The sequence below is a fragment of the Natator depressus genome, chromosome 1, assembly GCF_965152275.1.
Source record: "Natator depressus isolate rNatDep1 chromosome 1, rNatDep2.hap1, whole genome shotgun sequence".
Lineage (NCBI taxonomy): Eukaryota > Metazoa > Chordata > Testudines > Cheloniidae > Natator > Natator depressus.
In genome coordinates this window covers 128,146,497-128,168,721 of record NC_134234.1, presented here as the reverse complement: position 1 = coordinate 128,168,721, position 22,225 = coordinate 128,146,497, and the positions used below count along the sequence as shown (strand labels likewise).

The 22,225-nt window shown below is 44.1% G+C and overlaps 1 protein-coding gene across 1 annotated transcript; it reads left to right on the top strand.

Moving 5' to 3' along the window:
- Nucleotides 1-2,310: 2,310 nt before the first annotated feature.
- Nucleotides 2,311-9,556, top strand: LOC141981184 (uncharacterized). The gene is made up of 3 exons (XM_074942903.1): nucleotides 2,311-3,060; nucleotides 3,649-4,087; nucleotides 9,481-9,556. The coding sequence occupies exons 1-3, from the start codon at nucleotides 2,655-2,657 to the stop codon at nucleotides 9,554-9,556; spliced, it is 921 nt and encodes a 306-aa protein (XP_074799004.1). The 5' UTR covers nucleotides 2,311-2,654.
- The last annotated feature ends 12,669 nt before the right edge of the window (nucleotides 9,557-22,225 follow it).

The window sequence follows — 22,225 nt, the reverse complement described above, 5'->3', positions numbered from 1 at the left end:
AGGGTATGCCTTCATAGCAAAGAGAAACTAGCTGCTGGCCTATGTCAGCCAACTCAGGCTCGTGGGGTTTGGGGTGCGGGGGGGGGGTGTTTCATTGCATTCTGGGTTTGGATGGAGCCTTAGCTCTGGGAACCTACCACCCTTCAGAATCCTAGAGCTCAGGCCCCAGCCTCAGCCTGGAAATCTACACAGCAATGAAACACCCTCGTGAGCCCAAGTTGGCTGGCATGGGCCAGCCACGGGATTTTTTTTGCTGTGTAGACATACCCTGTATAAGCTCGAAAGCTTGTATGTCTTGCCAACAGAAGTTGGTCCAGTAAAAGATATTACCTCACCCACCTTGTCTCTCTCATATCCTGGGACCAGCACAGCAACAACATTACTGTGTAAATACAACTGCTCCCACTTTAATGCATCTGTGCATCACTCAAACCAATTTGTTATTGAGCTTAGTTAATTCCTTTGCCCTGATTTTCCAATATGTCATTTTGTATGGTTTTAAGAGCATGGTAAAATACAACTATATGCCCTATGTAAGAAGATCTGTGGCAATCCGGGTAGAGCTCTTTTTAGCATAGGAAGTGCGAAATAAGTTTTTTCTAGTGCACATACAATATTTACATGATATGAGCAGCTGGGGGAGTGGGTGTCTTCTCACTAGCTGAAATGTGGTTGCCCTGCATTTGAAAGTCAGCTTTTTTGCTCGTTTATAAATCCTCAATTTAGCAAGCACACATTGTTTGGAACTTTTCAAAATTTTATTAAATAAGTTTTTTCACACACACACACACTCTCTCTCTCTCTAAAATATTTGCATGTTTTAGGGTAAAAATGTCTTCATGGGAGATGCACTTGAAAGTCAAAATTTCAGATTTCAAAAATTTTGAGGAAATTGCCCAAGACTTTCATTTGAACTCTAGTGCCACAAAATGTCCTTGAAACCGGCCTCAATGCAAAACCTTTTTTCACCAAAAAATGCAGATTTGGGTCAATCAAAACAATTTACAAATTTGCGTCAGCTTTAGCTAGTCGTTTTGGGAAAAGAAAACAAATCAGCCATGTCAAAACAGTTTGTTTCCCTAACCCTTTTTTCGCAATGAAACATTTTGACTTTTCAGAAAGATACTTTTTTCTGATTTTCCTCAACTGCATTTTAAAAACTATTTCAAAACACTGACAAAACCTCAAAATTGAAACAAAATGTTTTATTTTGGGTTGGCTGAAATGCTTTATTTTATCTTTATTTTACTTTTTTTGTTTCATTGAAAAATTCAAAACATTTTCATTTTGGGTTGACCAAAACAGTTTATTTTCTGATTCTTTTTGATTTGGCCACTGAACTAAAAAAAAAAATCAGTTACTTCACAGAGGTCTACCCTGGTGACCCATGCCCAGCTAGATCCCTCCTTTAACTGACCCTCTTTCCCCAGTCCCACCGATCATACTCTAGTGAATCGCCTGCTACCACCACAACCCCCTGAGAACTATTGTAGGTGGAGCCATTGTAAGGCTGCTCTTACTTATGCCAGAATGATAATTAGGGATTTATGTTTAAAACAACAACAATACTTTATCCTCCACCTGCTGGGCCCTGTGTATAGGTCATTTTAGCTAGACCTGTGGATTGGGGCCTATGGGCCTGATCCAACTGCCATTAGATTCTTATTGACATTTTCTCTTGATTTTAGTGAAAGTTGGATCATCCCCTTTATGCATTAGATATCACTGTAAGAAATGAAACTTTAATTTGTCACTGATACTATTCAAAAATAAATAGAAGGGAGAAAAAATATCTAGACCTTTGTAGGCTATATGAGAGGACACCTTGAAAAGGCACACTTACAAAGATACGTACAATCACACTGTATTGAATGTTTAGGTTACAAGCTCATTGGGGCAGGGACTTGTTTTTGTTCTGTGTTTCTAAAGCACCTTCTACAATGGAGTCCTGGTCTGTGAATGGGGCTCCTTGGTGCTATGATAATACAAATAAATAATAATTAATAACAATGCCCAAAATGTTTGATGCAGATAGTGCCATAAATTGCCATTACTTAAGCAAAGCTCCTTTTGACCTCAGTACCAGATCTCTTTGTAGAGTGATAGTCATATACAGACTTGGCCCTGGTCTACACTAGGACTTTAGGTCGAATTTAGCAGCATTAAATCGATGTAAACCTGCACCCGTCCACACGATGAAGCCCTTTATTTCGACTTAAAGGGCTCTTAAAATCGATTTCCTTACTCCACCCCTGACAAGTGGATTAGCGCTTAAATCGGCCTTGCTGGGTCGAATTTGGGGTACTGTGGACACAATTCGACGGTATTGGCCTCCGGGAGCTATCCCAGAGTGCTCCATTTTGACCGCTCTGGACAGCACTCTCAACTCAGATGCACTGGCCAGGTAGACAGGAAAAGAACCGCGAACTTTTGAATCTCATTTCCTGTTTGGCCAGCGTGGCAAGCTGCAGGTGACCATGCAGAGCTCATCAGCAGAGGTGACCATGATGGAGTCTCAGAATCGCAAAAGAGCTCCAGCATGGACCGAACGGGAGGTACGGGATCTGATCGCTGTAGGGGGAGAGGAATCCGTGCTATCAGAACTCCGTTCCAGTTTTTGAAATGCCAAAACCTTTGTCAAAATCTCCCAGGGCATGAAGGACAGAGGCCATAACAGGGACCCGAAGCAGTGCCGCGTGAAACTGAAGGAGCTGAGGCAAGCCTACCAGAAAACCAGAGAGGCGAACGGCCGCTCCGGGTCAGAGCCCCAAACATGCCGCTTCTATGATGAGCTGCATGCCATTTTAGGGGGTTCAGCCACCACTACCCCAGCCGTGTTGTTTGACTCCTTCAATGGAGATGGAGGCAATACGGAAGCAGGTTTTGGGGACGAAGAAGATGATGATGATGACGAGGTTGTAGATAGCTCACAGCAAGCAAGCGGAGAAACCGGTTTTCCCGACAGCCAGGAACTGTTTCTCACCCTGGACCTGGAGCCAGTACCCCCTGAACCCACCCAAGGCTGCCTCCTGGACCAAGCAGGTGGAGAAGGGACCTCCGGTGAGTGTACCTTTTAAAATACTATACATGGTTTAAAAGCAAGCATGTGAAAGGATTACTTTGCCCTGGCATTCGCGGCTCTCCTGGATATACTCCCAAAGCCTTTGCAAAAGGTTTCTGGGGAGGGCAGACTTATTGCGTCCTTCATGGTAGGACACTTTACCACTCCAGGCCAGTAACACGTACTCGGGAATCATTGTACAACAAAGCATTGCAGTGTATGTTTGCTGGTGTTCAAGCAACATCCGTTCTTTATCTCTCTGTGTTATCCTCAGGAGAGTGAGATATAATCCATGGTCACCTGGTTGAAATAGGGTGCTTTTCTTCAGGGGACACTCAGAGGAGCCCATTCCTGCTGGGCTGTTTGCCTGCGGCTGAACAGAAATGTTCCCCGCTGTTAGCCACAGGGAGGGGGGAGGGTTGAGGGGGTAGCCACGCGGTGGGGGGAGGCAAAATGCGACCTTGTAACGAAAGCACATGTGCTATGTATGTAATGTTAACAGCAAGGTTTACCCTGAAAGAGTGTAGCCAGTGTTTTATAAAATGTGTCTTTTTAAATACCGCTGTCCCTTTTCTTTTCTCCACCAGCTGCATGTGTTTCAATGATCACAGGATCTTCTCCTTCCCAGAGGCTAGTGAAGATTAGAAAGAAAAAAAAACGCACTCAAGATGAAATGTTCTCCGAGCTCATGCTGTCCTCCCACACTGACAGAGCACAGACGAATGCGTGGAGGCAAATAATGTCAGACTGCAGGAAAGCACAAAATGACCAGGAGGAGAGGTGGCGGGCTGAAGAGAGTAAGTGGCGGGCTGAAGAGAGGGCTGAAGCTCGAATGTGGCGGCAGCGTGATGAGAGGAGGCAGGATTCAATGCTGAGGCTGCTGGAGGACCAAACCAGTATGCTCCAGTGTATGGTTGAGCTGCAGCAAAGGCAGCTGGAGCACAGACTGCCACTACAGCCTCTGTGTAACCAACCGCCCTCCTCCCCAAGTTCCATAGCCTCCACACCCAGACGCCCAAGAATGCGGTGGGGGGGCCACCGGCCAACCAGCCACTCCACCACAGAGGATTGCCCTAAAAAAAGAAGGCTGTCATTCAATAAATTTTAAAGTTGTAAACTTTTAAAGTGCTGTGTGGCATTTTCCTTCCCTCCTCCACCACCCCTCCTGGGCTACCTTGGTAGTCATCCCCCTATTTGTGTGATGAATGAATAAAGAATGCATGAATGTGAAGCAACAATGACTTTATTGCCTCTGCAAGCGGTGATCAAAGGGAGGAGGGGAGGGTGGTTAGCTTACAGGGAAGTAGAGTGAACCAAGGGGCGGGGGGTTTCATCAAGGAGAAACAAACAGAACTTTCACACCGTAGCCTGGCCACTCATGAAACTGGTTTTCAAAGCCTCTCTGATGCGTACCGCACCCTCCTGTGCTCTTCTAACCTCCCTGGTGTCTGGCTGCGCGTAACCAGCAGCCAGGCGATTTGCCTCAACCTCCCACCCCGCCATAAACGTCTCCCCCTTACTCTCACAGATATTGTGGAGCACACAGCAAGCAGTAATAACAGTGGGAATATTGGTTTCGCTGAGGTCTAAGCGAGTCAGTAAACTGCGCCAGCGTGCCTTTAAACATCCAAATGCACATTCTACCACCATTCTGCACTTGCTCAGCCTGTAGTTGAACAGCTCCTGACTGCTGTCCAGGCTGCCTGTGTACGGCTTCATGAGCCATGGCATTAAGGGGTAGGCTGGGTCCCCAAGGATACATATAGGCATTTCAACATCACCAACAGTTATTTTCTGGTCTGGGAATAAAGTCCCTTCTTGAAGCTTTTGAAACAGACCAGAGTTCCTGAAGATGCGAGCGTCATGTACCTTTCCCGGCCATCCCACGTTGATGTTGGCGAAACGTCCTTTGTGATCCACCAGAGCTTGCAGCACTATTGAAAAGTACCCCTTGCAGTTTATGTACTCGCCGGCTTGGTGCTCCGGTGCCAAGATAGGGATAGGGGTTCCGTCTATGGCCCCACCACAGTTAGGGAATCCCATTGCAGCAAAGCCATCCACTATGACCTGCACATTTCCCAGGGTCACTACCCTTGATATCAGCAGATCTTTGATTGCGTGGGCTACTTGCATCACAGCAGCCCCCACAGCAGATTTGCCCACTCCAAATTGATTCCCAACTGACCGGTAGCTGTCTGGCGTTGCAAGCTTCCACAGGGCTATCGCCACTCGCTTCTCAACTGTGAGGGCTGCTCTCATCTTGGTATTCATGCGCTTCAGGGCAGGGGAAAGCAAGTCACAAAGTTCCATGAAAGTGCCCTTACGCATGCGAAAGTTTCGCAGCCACTGGGAATCGTCCCAGACCTGCAACACTATGCGGTCCCACCAGTCTGTGCTTGTTTCCCGAGCCCAGAATCGGCGTTCCACAGCATGAACCTGCCCCATTAGCACCATGATGCATGCATTGGCAGGGCCCATGCTTTCAGAGAAATCTGTGTCCATGTCCTGATCACTCACGTGACCGTGCTGACGTCGCCTCCTCGCCCGGTAGCGCTTTGCCAGGTTCTGGTGCTGCATATACTGCTGGATAATGCGTGTGGTGTTTAATGTGCTCCTAATTGCCAAAGTGAGCTGAGCGGACTCCATGCTTGCCTTGGTATGGCGTCCGCACAGGTAACTCAGGAAAAAAGGCGCGAAACGATTGTCTGCCCTTGCTTTCACGGAGGGAGGGAGGGAGGGAAGGGGGGACTGATGATATGTACCCAGAACCACCCGCGACAATGTTTCAGCCCCATCAGGCATTGGGATCTCAACCCAGAATTCCAATGGGCAGCGGAGACTGCGGGAACTGTGGGATAGCTACCCACAGTGCAACGCTCTGGAAGTCGACTCTAGCCTCGGTACTGTGGAAGCACTCCGCCGAGTTAATGCACTTAATGCACTTCTGTGGGGACACACACACTCGAATATATAAAACCGATTTCTAAGAAACCGACTTCTATAAATTCGACCTTATTCCGTAGTGTAGACATACCCTTAGAAGCCATATACTAGAAGTCCATAAGGTTTATTTGTTCGAGCAAGTTTAGAAAGCTAGTATGACCCTCTCAGCCAGAAAGTGGTCTACATCCCTTTCTTTCCTCTTCAATTCACAAATACATCACAATTTTGTTAGTGAAGCTTTAATGTGTTCTTTATGCCTGTGAGATAATCTCTGGAGAGAAACCAAACCAATAGCGTCTACACCTCTAATAATAAGTTTCCAGTATAACAAAGAATAATCAGGGCCAACAGTATAGGAACTCACAGAGGAAGAGCAATATCTTTTTGCAAAGAACTCCCATCAAAAATCTTTGGGGAAGGTACAACCTGCCTTATACAGAAAGAAAGCCAATTCCATTTCCCAAACTCCCTGAAATATAAGAGGCTTAGTGTGGCATCTCAAAAGAGGGATAAAATCTAGAGATTAAAAAGTCATATGGCACATAAATCAAATGAACAGAAGGAGCTGAGAAAGAGTTTGTAAAGAGGTGATTTTTAGCATTCACTATAATTGGTTTGCTATAGTACTTATTCATTATCTGCTTTTTTAGTTATCACCATTTTTCTGGAACATGATGGATAATTGTACTTAGGAATTTGGAAGTAAAATGTGTCATTTGCAAAAAGGTTTCGTTTTTAACTCACTTTCACCATTATGCTTCTAAGCATCAGCATGGTAGAAAAAAGGCACCTGAAAAGCTAAGTGGCTTCCATGAGCGCATGCCTTATACTGGCATAAATCATGTAACCTTTGACTTCTGAAAGAAGGCTTGCCACCCTCTACTAGATGTTATCCTCTGTTTCATTGTAATTCTGTGACGGTAACCTCAATCTGATAATATACAAATTGGAGAAGGTGACACTGTATGTTTAAGGATTAAAAATGAGGTTGCAAAAAACATTAATGGAATATGCTCATTATTTTTGACAGGATGTGGGAATAAAAGCAGAAGAGAGTTACTAAACTTCAGCCTGAACAATTATGAATTGCTGAAACATGCACATCACACTTTTAATCAAGAATGGAGTTCTTTTGGTGAGAGCAATCTACCATCTGATAGACATGGAATGCAATAGAGAATGTAACTCAGGAGACCATACTTCCCAGCTTGATTCCAAAGAGGTATCTGCTCCTATGATACATTAAGATGATTGTCATATGTGGGTGTTAATAAGGAATTTAGCAGGGTAAATCCTGTGTCAGATTATGCTTTCCTGATCAAACAGTCACAAACTTCTGCACTGCCAGTGATGGCAGCCTTCATTGCATATTAGTGCAATTTGCATGACAAAGAATCAAACTATTTAACTGTGATATTCAGCAGTCAATCCCCTTTTTCTCATTTACTGCTCTCAATGTGCTTGGCACTGTACAAAACACAATATAGCAGGCAGTGATTCTACAGGAGCTGGTAGGTTATTCTCCAGCTGTTGACAGCCTGGGAGACGGAATGGACTGGGTTGGCTAACAATCATCTTCCCTGGCTTGACAGCCCAGAAACAAAGCTCTCAGCAAGAAAGAGGATGTGGCCTTAAGAGACAGAACTCAGTCCTCACCACTCCTCGTTGGGCCAGTGCATTAACTTGATTTCTCTGTGCTAATTTTATGTGCACATTTTTAATAACCCTTTCAATAATAGATAGTGCTTTTTCATCCATAGATCTCAAATAATTTTATAAAGGAGGTCAGTATCATTATCCCCATTTTAAAGAGGGGGAAACTGAAGCGTGATATGACTTGGCCAACATGACCCAGCAGAGCTCAGATCTTCTGAGTCCCTTGCTAGTGCTTTAGCCATTAGGTAACACTGCCTTCCTTTTCAAACTGTAGGTCTTGGGATACAAAAATCAGTGGCATTGCTATATTGGAAGCTGTTTGTATAGTAGTGGCGTGTCATATATTGAGAAGGCACAGCATACTCACATAATCACTGTATAATGAAACAAATCTTGATCTCTTGCCCAATGTGGAAAAAAGCTTGGGATGTGCATCATCAACTCTTTGCAGATGAGATTTGAATGTATTTCCAAGCATTGGAGATTCACAGAGCTACACACTTTCTCTTGCTCTCCATTTACTAGAGATTGACAGGATAACCACCAATAAATTACTTGCCTTTTCTTTTTTGTTCTTGTAGGTAAGGTGTTTGACTCATTAATTCATAGTGTCGTTGACTGGCTTTTCATCACTGGGAGATGTATAACAGTGTTACACAGCATCCAGTAAAGAAGAGATCAAGGTTAGTTTTGGCTAATATCAAACAGTTACTCTAACATTGTCTGGCAGTAAACAGTCCTCTTACAGCAAATCAAAATAAGAATGTCTCGAGGTGCTATTTTCCAAGAGTGCTCATAAAATGAAAACATTGAGATAGTTGTTTTGACGCATAATAGCCCACTCCTAACACTAAAATAGTATTGTTCATCAGTATTTGTTTTCTTCACTTTATTAAGGACCATGTGGTAAACCCTTTCCTCACAAAGGTGAGCAGTTACTCACCCGAGTAGTGCCATTCACTCAACTGGGCCTAGGAACATAGGAATTGCCATATTAGATTAGACCCAAGGTCCATCAAATTCAGTATCCTGTCTCTAACTGTAGTCAGCTCCAGATGCTTCAGAGGAAGGTTTAAGAACCCTCACAGTAGGTAAATGTCGGGTAATAACCCCACCATGAAAGTATCATCCTAGTCCCTAATAGTTAGGCATTAGTTCAAACCATGAAATGGGAGTTAACTATTGTAATTCTGGATTTTCTTGTTAACTATATAAATGACCAATCTCTCTTTGAATCTTGCTATGATTGGCCCCAGCATAGGCACTGATTCCATAGGTGCTCCAGGGCTAGAGCACCCACGGAAAAAAATTAGCAGGTGCTTAGCATCCACTGGCGGTCAGCTCCTCCCCACCCTCCAGAACCTCCTGTCCACTGGAAGCCCCGTCGATCAACTCCTCCCCCGCCCCCAGCGCCTCCTGGCCACCACGATCAGCTGTTCTGTGGCATGCAGAAAGCGCTGGGAGGGAGGGGGAGGATTGGGAACAGGGTGTGCTTGCTGGAGGGGGCAGAAAGAGGCAGGGAAGAGGTGGGGTTGGGGTTGGGGTGGAGTGGGGGCAGGAAGAGGTGAGGCGGGGATGGAGGGTTGGAGGAAGGGGTGGAGTGGGGCGGAGCCAGAGGTGGAGTGGAGGTGGGAAGAAAGGTGGCAGGGAGGCTTGGGGGAAGAGGTGGAGTGGGGGGCAGGGCCTGGGGTTGAGCGGGGCTTGAGCACCTCAGGGCAAAGGAAAAAGCTAGTGCCTATGGGCCCCAGTGACCTCATGTGGCAGTGAGTTCCACAGTCTAATTACGTGTGTTGTGAAAAAGTATTTCCTTTTTTTTTCAGTTTGGACCTTGGAAGAGTAATGGCTTACCAGTGTGCATACGGGCTTCACAGTCTAGCACTAAGTGCCATATTCTAATCTTTCTACTAGCTGTTAGTCAAAATATTGGAAGACAAGATTAGAGTGCATCACAACAGTGACATCCCCTCTGAACATAATAAACATTTCATTTTCACTAGGGATGTCATAGGATTTGCTGTCTCCAAACATGAGAATAACCAACCTGGGGCATCTGATTTTTTTCTGGTTTTCCAAATGCTGCTAAAATAGCAAGATTATTTCTAGGTACATTAAATCTCTAATAATTATTATTATATATTACACTATCACCTAGAGGGGTCAGCTGAGATCAGTGCCCTAATGTTCAAGGCACTGTACAAACACATAATGAGAGACTATCCCGACAGAGCATCTTGCCTACATTGAATAGAGGCACAAAAATTGTTTAAGGTCATATAGTGGGTTAGAAACCAAACTGAGACTAGAACCCCGCTTCCCAGCCTGATACCCTATCTTCTGAACCAGGCTGTCTCCCACTAGAATGGATAACATTCTTGGAGAATGCAGTCAGTCATTCACTCAGCCACTCCCTCTGCCAATACACATGTATATCTGGGAGGGTTAAATGTCTCTATTATCCTTTTCTGTTTTGGGATTCAGCTTTGGAACTGAGCTGCTCCCTTTTGCACCAGTGCTAAGCTTAGTCCTTTGTCTGGAGAAGGATTGTTTTTCCTAGAGGCAGAGGATTAGCCATCAATATTACAGAGTAGTACAAAAGAGGAAGATTAAGTTGCAAAGAGTTTATTTCATTTTTGACACACTTGGAGTGAGGTGCTGAGAACTGCTGGTGCTTGGTGGTGTAAAGTCACTTGATCTGGCTTGTAGCTCACAGAGTTTGCAGTATTACCTTGAAGAACATCCCATCACAATCCTTTGTTGTTTGTCTCCTTTCCATCTAATTGACATCCCCCGCACAGGATGTGTGATTTCCAACTACATTTGAAAAGTTCTTTGACTATTTATATAATAACAACAATCCCTTTCCAATTATCAAGACTGTCCAATTATCTTAGTTTTCATTTTATTTTCTATGATTTCTCTGTACAGATCCATATTATATTTCTCTTCAAATTTTCCAGATTACATTGTGATATTCAGAAACAAGGTGGGTGAATATTGGACCAGCTTCTGTTGGTGAGAAACTTTTGAGCCCCCCAGAGCTCTTCTTCAGGTCTTGGAAATTAACTCAAAGCATCCCTGCTAAATTACAAGATTTGAACAGAATGTTTGGTATAAGTAGTTAAAACATATCTAAAGGGACCAGTCAAGGTGAAGTGGCCCATCAACACCCCTCCAGTCATAGGGAAGAAAGGAGGCAGTTGGAGGAGGGTTGTTAGTGGGTTACAGATTATTGTAATAAGTAATAAATACAGTGTCTCTGTTCAGTCCGAGATTTTTAGTGTCTAGGAAAGTTATAAATTTAAGCTCCCAGACTCATCTTTGAAAGTGTTGTGCAGGTTTCCTTTGAGGATGAGGACTGATATAGAGTGATCACATTGTGAAAAGTGTTCACTCACAGATATCAGATTTCAGAGTAGCAGCCATGTTAGTCTGTATCCGCAATACAGAACAAGAGTACTTGTGGCACCCTAGAGACTAACAAATTCTTTTATCGTTTTCCTATGGGAGTTCATTTGAGAGTGTAGTGATTGCCTGGTTTTGCCCATATCCTCCCTATGACTGGAAGACTGTTAATGGGCCATTTCACCTTGAATGGTCCCTTGAAATATGTTTTAACTACTTATGCTAAACAATCCATTCAATTTTTTTTTTAAGCAGTGACAGTTTGAGTTAGTTTCCCAGACCTGACGAAGAGCTCTGTGTAAGCTCGAAAGTTTGTCTCTTCCACCAACAGAAGTTGGTCCATTAAAAGATGTTACCTCACCCACTTTCTCTCTCTAATATTCTGGGACCAACATGGCTACAACAATATTATCATATTCAGGAAGCTATAGAGATCATCTTTTTTTTTTTAAGACCTATTTAGTTATCTCTACCATACCATCCCCAATGCAGGATTGTTCCCAAAACTATAATTTCTATGGCATTTTCAGTCTATTTTAAAATATCTTAATCAATTGAAATGAGATTACATTTATAAATCATATGCTGGTTTGTGGTTGGTGATACATGGTATGATTTCTTATCTTTTGGGAGTAAAATCTGACTGAGGTTCAGTTCCCTCTCTAAAGAGACAACATGAAGAAATTATGCTATAGATCGTGGTCGGGAAGGTCAAGAAAATCCCTGTCTGATGATGTGAATATCCTGTTGGGCTGTGATAGATGGGATTATTCTCTGACAAGCTCCAAAAATCCTATCAACCAGCATCCCTAAGAATATGAGAGTATTCTACTGTGAAATTCTCATGTGTGTGCACTAGTGCGGGGGTGAGAAACTTGGATGTGTGTGACTGAGGAATGAAAATAAGTCTCAGCTCTTCAAATCGTACATTTTACAATAAGTATCCAAAATCTGTTTTTTAAACAGAATAGATTTCCCCAGATTTACTTAACTTCAAAACCATAACTACATCCCTGCCAATCTGCTTCATTAGACAGAGCCCTGCTCCAAGTTAAAGGAGCATGTGATTTCCCCGCCTCCCATTTATTACTCCTAAATATCTATTTAGCTGGGGCTCTGCTAAATGTCAGTGTTTCAGGGGCTTAAGACAATCTCATTAATTCTATTTCTTTTTTTCCCCCTTTTCATTTTTTCCCTCAAAGGAAGCCTCTGTCATTTACTTTTAAAGTTCCAATCAGACCTCCGCTATCTTCATTTCCTGTCCAGCAGGGCCCATCTTTAACGATAGGAAACACAGGCAAGGGCCTTTACAAATTGGGGGAGTCTTGGGATATTTTCCTCCTTGCAAAGGGATTAGAGGGAGAGGAAATTCACAGCCAAAACTATTCCACTTCAGAAACTTGCATCACTGAAAATGTTATGGCGGACCCAGACTTAACCTATATCTGCACTGTGGTGAATCAGCACTTTATAAGGAGTGTATACCAGTCTGCATGAGTTTTTTGTATATTCATAGCTATATATGCATACATATACAGATGTATAAATACAATGATATTGTATATTGTGACAAAGTTCCTCCTCTACCTTGGTAGGTCCTGAGCTTATTGGCAGATTTGCTTGCCTCAGAGATTCACAGCAGCCCTCAGTTTGACCACTTTCATGGCTCAAATCTGCTGTTCACTCAGATAACCTCATCACTGGCCAGCACGGGAAAAAAGAGAAGAACAACCCCACAGTCTCTGCTGATCCACAATGTAGGGCGGGGAACAGCCTAGAGACCTCCCCTCTGGTGGAACCCACAGTCCAGGTCAACTCCTCCTGTGTCTGATCAGGAGTTGGGAGGTTTGGGGGAACCTGGGCCCACCCTCTACTCTGGGTTCCAGCCCAGGGCCCTGTGGATTGCAGCTGTCTAGAGGGCCGCCTGTAATAGCTGCATGACAGCTACAACTCCCTGGGCTACTTCCCCATGGCCTCCTTCCAACACCTTCTTTATCCTCACCACAGGACCTTCCTCCTGGTGTCTGATAACACTTGCACGCCTCAGTCCTCCAGCAGCACATCCTCTCACTCCCAACTCCTTACACGTCCCCCTACTAATTGATGGTAGGTCCTTTTTAAACCAGGTGTCCTGATTAGCCTGCCTGCCATAATTGATTCTAGAAAGTTCTCAATTGGCTCCAGGTATCTTGATTAGCTTGCCTGTCTTAATTGGTTCTAGCAGGTTCCTGATTGCTCTAGGGTAGCCCCTGCTCTGGTCACTCAGGGAACAGAAAACTATTCATCCAGTTACCAGTATATTTGCCTTCTACCAGACTCATGTACCCCGGTGGGCCAGCCTCTATTCCACCTTAGTCCTGAGGCCCGCCGGGGATATCAGTTGGCGGCTCCTTCACGGGGCCATGAGCACGGGCGTGTACTTGGAGCGGTTCACCCCAATCCCGGACACCTGCCCCTTTTGCGGCGTGAGGGAAACCCTGGCGCACGTCTATCTGGAGTGCGCCAGGTTGCAGCCCCTATTCCGGCTCCTCACGAATATTTTGTTAAGGTTTTGGTTGCACTTTTCTCCTCACCTTCTTATCTATGCACTCCCTGTCCGAGGCCCCACTAAGTCGCAGGACCTCCTGGTCATCCTCCTCCTGGCCCTGGCTAAAGTGGCCATCTATAAAACCAGGGTGAGGAGGTTGGCCGATGGAGTCTCCTGTGACTGCGGGGCCTATTTCCGATCCTCCGTCCATTCACGCCTCCGGGCAGAGTTCCTCTGGGCGGCGTCTACTGACTCCCTTGACGCCTTTGAGGAGCGGTGGGCGCTGTCCGGGGTTCTCTGCTCGGTGTCCCTGTCCGGTTCCCTTCGTTTGACCCTTTGACCACACTCCTGTCCCTGTTGTTCATTAGTTGTCCCCCGTAATTATTTGGCTTCCCAGGTCCTGTGGCTCTCCCCCTTAGGCTGGGGGGGGATCCTTTAGCAGTGGGCGAGCTTCGCCCGCCCACTTCCTGGATCCCAATAAGACCAGACTCATGTACCCCACTGGTCTGGGTTTGTCACAATATGTAATGGCGGTATCAATGTGATATATCGCAGAGCCATATGACAATTTTTGTTTATCATGAATCTTGACTTTACCACCTTAACTATATGCTTTCCACTAATCTGTCTCTGCCAAAAGTAACATTTCAAATTTCTGAACAACTTCAAACACCTAAAGCAATTTTCCAGTGAAATGTTTCCTTCTTTCATGCCAAGTGTGGAATTGTACCCTGTGATGGGGCATAGAGGCCCTACAGTGGCAAAGAGGCAGTTAATGAGGGCCTGTGAGACCAGCTGGCTCCATCCACAGCAGATGTTAGGTGTGGAGAAAGGAGTTAAGTAGAAAAGATCTGGTTCAGTTGGTGGCTGACCAGAAGATGAGCAGAGCTCTGTTCCTCCCCTTGTGACAGAAGCCTGGTTACAGCTAGAAGTCTGAAGAAAGTTTGCTGGTTGGATAAGCCATGTGGTGAGTGGGATGACTGGGCCAGGAGACAGACCAAAGGACTGGTTGTTTGAAGACAGGTCCTGAATTGAAAGGTAGGATCCCAATGAAGACTCATTAGCTGACCCTATTTTGAGTTCTTGGTTTTCTCTTATGTTTGGAGTTGAATACCTTAGAAGGGGTGGGACTCAGGAGTGTCTTAGCTGGAGGGCAAAAGCATTGGATTCTGTGAGAGGCAGTGACCAACCATTGGAGACCCTGAGGCAAGGTGAGTAGGGCAAAGTTGGGCCACCAGAAATCACCATGGAGGCAAGCTCTGTAACACATCCCTAAAATTAGGATGGTTGGATGTGCAGACTTAGATTAGGGATAGGTTAAGTTCCAATATATTGTGACCCAGAAAGGTAGAGAGGGGAACTTTATGTAGTTGGACTAGGGAGACTCCCAGCTTTCCAGTGCAATACACAGCACTTGCTCCTATCTCCAATAGGTCTTGAGATAACAGATCTTAAAATTGTGATTATATAAAGAAATAGCTATTTTATGTAACTCTTAGAAGTTTCTAAAATGTATTAATTATAAGGATTTTCATTTTTGTTTTCCCTGTGACTTCTGTACAGTTGCACTTATGGTACTACAGTCGCTTGCCTTTACAGGCATAGTGTTATGAAAATTAGTATCAGTTAAGGTTTTAAAAAACGTTTCTGAAATAGGTTTGTGATTTATTTATTTAGTTATGTATTTTGTAAAATATGTGGCATTCCCAGAGGATGTGTTGGTGTGGTGTGGATTAAATGGTTTCTTAGCTTGAATTTGAAATAACCTGTGTAACTCCTAAGTGACTTCATAAAGTCACAAGTGAGGTATGGAGACATCTCCAAGTGAATGTGAATAAACCTTTATGCTACACCATAATATAATCCCATTATATAATTTAATTAGGTTAAACTGTATTGATATGTTATACTTAATCTAAATTCTAGTGGAAGAGGTAGTATCAACTAAGGATGCAAAAAAATTGTTTGCTACAAATGCAGATGCATGCTTATATCTTGTCATACTGTGGGTAACATTATTCGTGTCAGTGAAACAGCACATGAAATTCTTTTATACAAAAAGTACACAGTAAATGGTACTTATAGAACGTTCTAGAGTTATTGGGCCACTTCCTTAGCTTGCGTAAGTTGGCATGGCTCAGTGGAGCTCCTCTGCTCTACACCACCTAAGGAACTGGTTGTAAGTGTACAAAAGAGAAATAGTTAACATTTGCTAATACGTGGACTATCTAGTTTTGCAGCTAAGTTAGCTTCTTTATAATTATTTGCATCCTTGAATTGCATTTAAGAAAGGCTGTACTGTTGGTTGAAAAGGCTGTACTGTTGGTTGAAAATATGTAGCACATGGATGTTAGCTCAGGCTAAGGCTGTACCATTTACACACAGTCCTGCACTGGGGACCTGATGCAAAGCTCACTGAAGTCATTGGGAGTCTTTCCATTGAGTTAATGAGCTTTGGATCAGGACCTGGGATGGGTGTAGAACTACAGGAGAAGCATCAAAGACAGTCTGACTTTAAAAAGCAGGATGCTTCCCAGAACTTGCTGTTGCATAGGGGAACATGCAAAACACTGCACCTCTTCAGGGGTGGCAATGCACTTCCTGCCTCCTCTGCTGTAAGCGGTTGGAGTTTTTCTCAAAAGCTCATGAAATGCTCTGAAGCCATGATGATCATGGTCAATATCCCTGCTCTCTATCCCCAAATCTCCAACGCATCTGTCATTGCCCCTGTTGGGGCAAAAAGCTGCTCGGTGGGGCAGCTGGGGAGAGGGTAAAGAAAAATTCATGGTGTTAGCCGATGGCCAAGGATGTTTGGTGAGGTGCCAGCTATGCCCGTTTTATACCATCCGTGACTTTAACCGCTAGGACGCACTGTCCCTTCGCGGCGGGCAGCCCGGGCTAGGCTGACGGATGCCCCAAGGTCCTAAACACCCGTGACTTTAACTGCTAGAGCTCAGAGCTCCTTCGCAGTGGGCAGTCAGGATTGACTGACAGGCGCCCCAAGAGTTTGCCCCATGGAGGCGGCACAACTCAACGCTAGGCTCTTAGTACTCTCACCTAATGGCCAGGCTTTATAGCCAAAATGGCTGAGGTTCTTTAATTGTGTTGGCTGCTTTACAGTAAACCAGAGAAACAAGTCAGGCTTATGCACAAATGGTTACCAAAATTTATTAAACTAGATTCTAATCATGTGGTTACAAAATTGCTAGTGCCTACTTATTTAAATGTAGAGATGTTACATACACAAACAAGTTACAAAACTGAAGCCACAATCCCAAAGAAAGAAAACAAAGTATAGAGCTCTATTTCAAAATATGTGTACACTAAAGATAGGAGATCAGGTGTGGGTGCTTCTTACCCTCCTTGCATCTCTCGATTCCAGCGGTGCCAAGCCAGGATCGGCCACTCAATTCCACAGAAAGACGAATAAGGGACAAGGCTTAGGGACCCTCTTAGCTGCAGAAGCCTTGGGAGGCTGTCACTTATCTGACCAGCAGATAGATAGTGAAAAGCACTCAAAAATCATGGTGCTGTAGGTCCCATACTTATACCTCTGTACTCCTTTATTCTCTTTCTCCTTTCTTATGCCAAATTGGGGCTGGTCTGTCTGGGCGACGCCAGCTCTCGCAAGAGTAGTTTACACTTGCAAGGGAGAGAAACAATAAGTTTCGACTACTGGACATTCCTTTTATTAGGGTAAATATTTTCCCACCTAGGATGTTGGGGTGTGTGCATCACGCTATTTAGTAGGGGCTAAGAGCCATGTCTGTCACAGCTTCTCTGTCTGCTGTGAGCCTAATCGTTGTATATGTTCCCAGAGGCACATTGTAGCAGCACACCTGTGCTTCTCACAGCTTCAAAGGCTGTGCTGGAATTTATGTTAAGTGCCCTGTTGTTTTGGCTCCCTTGTGTTCCCAGCAATGCTAGTCTGAGGGGGGGGGCTGGCTGTCTGGCTACACATGGCCTCCCTGCCTCCCCACATATCTCCAAGAATCTGTGGCAGCTCCTGCCACTACATCTTTAAAGAGGAGTAATGTGACAGATGGTAGTAGCATTATTTTACTACCGGAAGGAGCTCAGTTACTATGGTGATGAGGATGCTAAAAGAACCTGTCTAGAACAGAATTTATCAAATTAATTACTCAAATAGACCTGGCAGTGAAAAATGTCCTTTTCCATCTCACAGGAAGACTCTTCCCCTCCTTTTGGTTTAAGAGTTGGTGATTCACACACTTGTGACCTTCAGTCTTGATTACGGCAATTCTCTGTACTTAAGAATGAAACTGCTGATCAGCCCAGCTATTCAATGGAGAGCAGGTGCATCAGCCCAGATATAGTACTACTGAACCTGTAACGAAAATAATATGGGCATAAAAGAGTGAAAACCACACATACATTCCATAGTATTATTTGAGGAATAGCAAGGTATATTATGTAAGTAAAGACTGTAATCATAGACACAAAGGGCTGGAAGTAGGGTTACCAGATAGCAACTGTGAAAAAACAGGACGGGGGTGGAGGGTAATAGGCACCTATATAAGAAAAAGCCCCCCAAAACGGGACTGTCCCTTTAAAAATGGAACATCTGGTCACCCTAGCTGGAAGGGACCTTGATTTCCTAATATCTAACCTAAATCTTCTTTGCTCCAGATCAAGCTGATTACTTCTTGTCCTACCTTCAGTGGACATGGAGAACAATTGATCACAGTCCTCTTTAGAGCAGCCCTTTACATATTTGAAGACTATTATCAGGTCCCTCTCTCAGTCATTGTTTCTCAAGACTAATCATGCTCAGTTTTTTTAACCTTTCCTAAAAGGGCTGGTTTTCCAAAACTTTTGTAATTTTTGTTGCTCTCCTCTGGGCTCTCTCCAAGTTGTCCACATCTTTCCTAAAGTGTGGTTCCCAAAACTGAACACAGTACTCCAGCTGAGCATGTACCAGTGCCAAGTAGAGCAGGACAATTACCTCTCATGTCTTACATATGACAGTGCTGTTAATATACCCGAGAATAATATTAGCCTTTTTTTGCAACTGCATCCCAATGGCAGAGGTGAAAGTAAGCCGGTATGCCCCGGTATAGCATACCGGCAAGAGCTGGTGCGCCGTACCGGGGTGGATCAGCTTCCCCAGGTGCAATTTAAAGGGCCTACGGCTCCCAGCAGTGGCTGGAGCCCCCGACCCTTTAAATTGCTGCCAGAGCCCTGCTGCTGGAGCCCCGGGGTAGCGGCGGTGGGGCTGGGGCGGAGATTTAAAGGGCCTGGGGCGGTAGCGGTGGCCGAGCCCTGAGCCCTTTAAATCATCCTCGGAGCCCTGCCACTGCTTCCCCAGGGCTCCAGCAGGGTCCGGGGATGATTTAAAGGGCCTGGGGCAGTAGTGGCAGCCGGAGCCCGATCCCCGGAGCCCTGCTGCCAGAGCTCTGGGGAAGTGGCGGCGGGGCTCTAGGGATGATTTAAAGGGCCTAGGGCTCTGGCTGCCGCTACCGCCCAGGGCCCTTTGAACCGCTGCCAGAGCCCGCGGCTACCACTGTTACCCCAGAGAGGGGGAAGGAGGCATTTGCTGGTACAGGATGGGGAGGGGCTGGCTCTGACCTCCCCCAGCCCCCCCCCGCCTTCTGCCCAAGGCCCCTCCCCTTCCGGGGGCCAGAGCCGGCCCCAGCCCAGCCCCGTACCAGTAAGTCCCTAGACTTACTTTCACCCCTGCCCAATGGTGGCTCATATTCTATTTGTGGTCTACTATAACTCGCAAATCCTTTTCAGCAGTATTACTGCTTAGCCAGTTATTCCCCATTTTGTTGTTGTGCATCTGACTTTTCCTTACTAAATGAAGTATTTCACACTTGTCTTTACTGAATTTCAACTTCCTGAATTCAGACAAATTCTCCAATTAGTCAAGGTCATTTTGAATTCTAATCCTGTTCTCCAGAGTGCTAGCAATCTCTCCCAGCTTGGCATCATCTGCAAATGTAGTAAAAGTACTCTCCATTCCATTATATAAGTAATATCATACACTCAAGGGCATAGCATCAAAGTTGCACAGTGACTCTTAGCTATGGCACTTCCTGGCTTTGTTGTGGTTAAACATAAAAACATTGCCTTTATCTTTAAATAGATTTTTATGTGTGTGTGTGTATGTATAGGATGTTGAAAGTTGGAGAGGGTTCAAAGAAGAGCCACATGAATAATTCAAAAACAAGAAAACATGCATTAGAGTGAGAGACTATTCAATTGACTTAATCTTTTTAATTTATTGAAGAGAAGATTAGGAAGAGACTTGAACATGGACTAGAAATGCTTAAATAGAGAGAAAAATTCTGATAGTGGGATCTTTAATTTAGGAGACAAAGCCATTCTAAGAGCCAATGGCTAGAATTGTCGCTAGACAAATTTAAACTGGAAACAAGGCATAACTTTTCAACTATTTGAAAATCTTAACAAAGTTTGTGGTGGATTCTCCACCAGTTGAAGTCTTTAAATGAAGACTGTATGTCTTTCTAAAAGTTATTGGGCTTGATAGAGAAGATACTGGGAGAAAGTAGATGGACTATATTATGTGTCAGGTCATACTATATGATCATAATGGTCCCTTCCAACAGGTCAGACTAGATAATTGAAAAGGTTTCTTCTGATTCTGTAGTCTATGGGGAAAGATATGGACACAGATATATTCAGTCTTCAAAAGATTAAAAATATTGAATCATGCATTTTAAAAGCAAAGAGATTAAAATAAAATAAAATAATCTGTGTTTCAATCATCTCTTGACCCTGAGCTGCAGGATTTTGTTTCCTTCTAGAGATCTTGGGGGGATGGGAAGGTTTCTGCTTACTTTACAAGGTAAGAACATAAGAATGGCCATATTGGGTCAGATCAGTGGGTCCATCCAGTCCAATGTCCTGTCCCAACAGTGGCTGGTGCCTAATGCTTCAGAAGGAGTGAACTGAACAGGGCAATTTATTGAGAGATCCATCCTCTGTCATCCAGTCCCAGATTCTGGTGGTCAGATGTTTAGGGACATCCAGTGTAGGGTTGCATCCCTGACTATCTTGGCTAATAGTCATTGATGGACCTAGTTTCCATAAACATATCTAATTCATTTTTGAACCCTGTTATACTTCACTACATCCCCTGGCAACATTGACTGTGTATTGTGTGAAGAAGTACTTCCTTATGTTTGTTTTAAACCTACTGCTTATTAATTTCATTGGGTCATCCCTGGTTTTTGTTACATGAAGGGAGAAATAAGAACATAAGAACAGTGATACTGGGTCAGACCAACAGTCCATCTAGCCCAGTATCCTGTCTTCCAACAGTGGCCAGTGCCAGGTGCCCCAGAGGGAATGAACAGAACAGGTAATCATCAAGTGATCCAGCCCCTCCCGCCCATTCCCAGCTTCTGGCAAACAGAGGCTAGGGACACTATCCCTGCCCATCCTGGCTAATAGCCATTGATGGACCTAACCTCCATGAATTTATCTAGTTCTTTTTTGAACCCTGTTATAGTCTTGACCTTCACAACATCCTCTGGCAAGAAGTTCCCCAGGTTGACACTTTCTTATTCACTTTTTCTGCACCATTCTTGATATTATAGAGATCGACCCTATCACCCCTTAATCATTACTTTTCTAAACTGAACAGTCCCAGTCTTTTTAATCTCTCCTCATATAGAAGCTGTTCCATATCCCTAATCATTTTTGCTGTCCTTCTCTGGACCTTTTCCAATGCTAATATATATTTTTGAGATGGGGGTGACCAGAACTTTATATAGTATTCAAGGTGTAGGTGTATCATGGATTTATATAGTGTCATTATAATATTTTTCCTTATTATATCTCTCATTTCTAATAGTTCCTAACATTCTGTTAGCATTTTTGACTGACGCTGCACATTGAATGGATGTTTTCAGAGAACTATCCACAATGACTCCAAGATCTCTTTCTTGGTTGGTAACAGCTAATTTAGACCCCCATCCTTTTGTATGCATAGCTGAGGTTATGTATTCCAATGTGCATTACTTGCATTTATCAACATTGAATTTCATTTGCCATTTGGTTGCCCAGTCACCCAGTTTTGTGAGATCTCTTTGTAACTCTTTGCAGTCAGCTTCGGATTAACTATCTTGAGTAATTTAGTATTACCTGCAAACTTTGCCACATCACTATTTACCCCTTTTCCCATATCATTTATGAATATACTGAACAGCATTTGTCCCAGTAGAGATCCATGGGGGACCCTGCTATTTACCTCCCTCCACTGTGAGAAATGGTGATTTATTCCTATCCTTTGTTTCCTATCTTTTAATCAGTTATTGATCCATGAGAGGGCCTTTTTATCCCATGGCAGCCTAGTTTGCTTAAGAGCCTTTGGTGAAGGACCTTTTCAAAGGTTTTCTGAAAGTCCAGATATACGATAGCCACTGGATCACCCTTGTCCACATGTTTGCTGACACCCTCAGAGAATTATAATAGATTGGTGAGGCATCATTTCCTTTTACAAAAGCCTTGATGACTCTTCCCCAACATATTATTTTCATCTATGTGACTGATAATTCAGTTCTTTATTATAGTTTCAACCAGTTTACCTAGTACTGAAGATAGGCTTACTGGCTTGTAATTGTCAGAATCACCTCTGGAGCCTTTTC

Coding starts and splice junctions, on each gene's coding strand:
- LOC141981184 (XM_074942903.1), top strand. CDS start 2,655: ATGAAGGACAGAGGCCATAACAGGGACCCGAAGCAGTGCCGCGTGAAA. Junction 3,061..3,648: donor AGGTGGAGAAGGGACCTCCG/GTGAGTGTACCT, acceptor TTTCTCCACCAG/CTGCATGTGTTTCAATGATC. Junction 4,088..9,480: donor CCCAGACGCCCAAGAATGCG/GTGGGGGGGCCA, acceptor TTTTTTTTTCAG/TTTGGACCTTGGAAGAGTAA.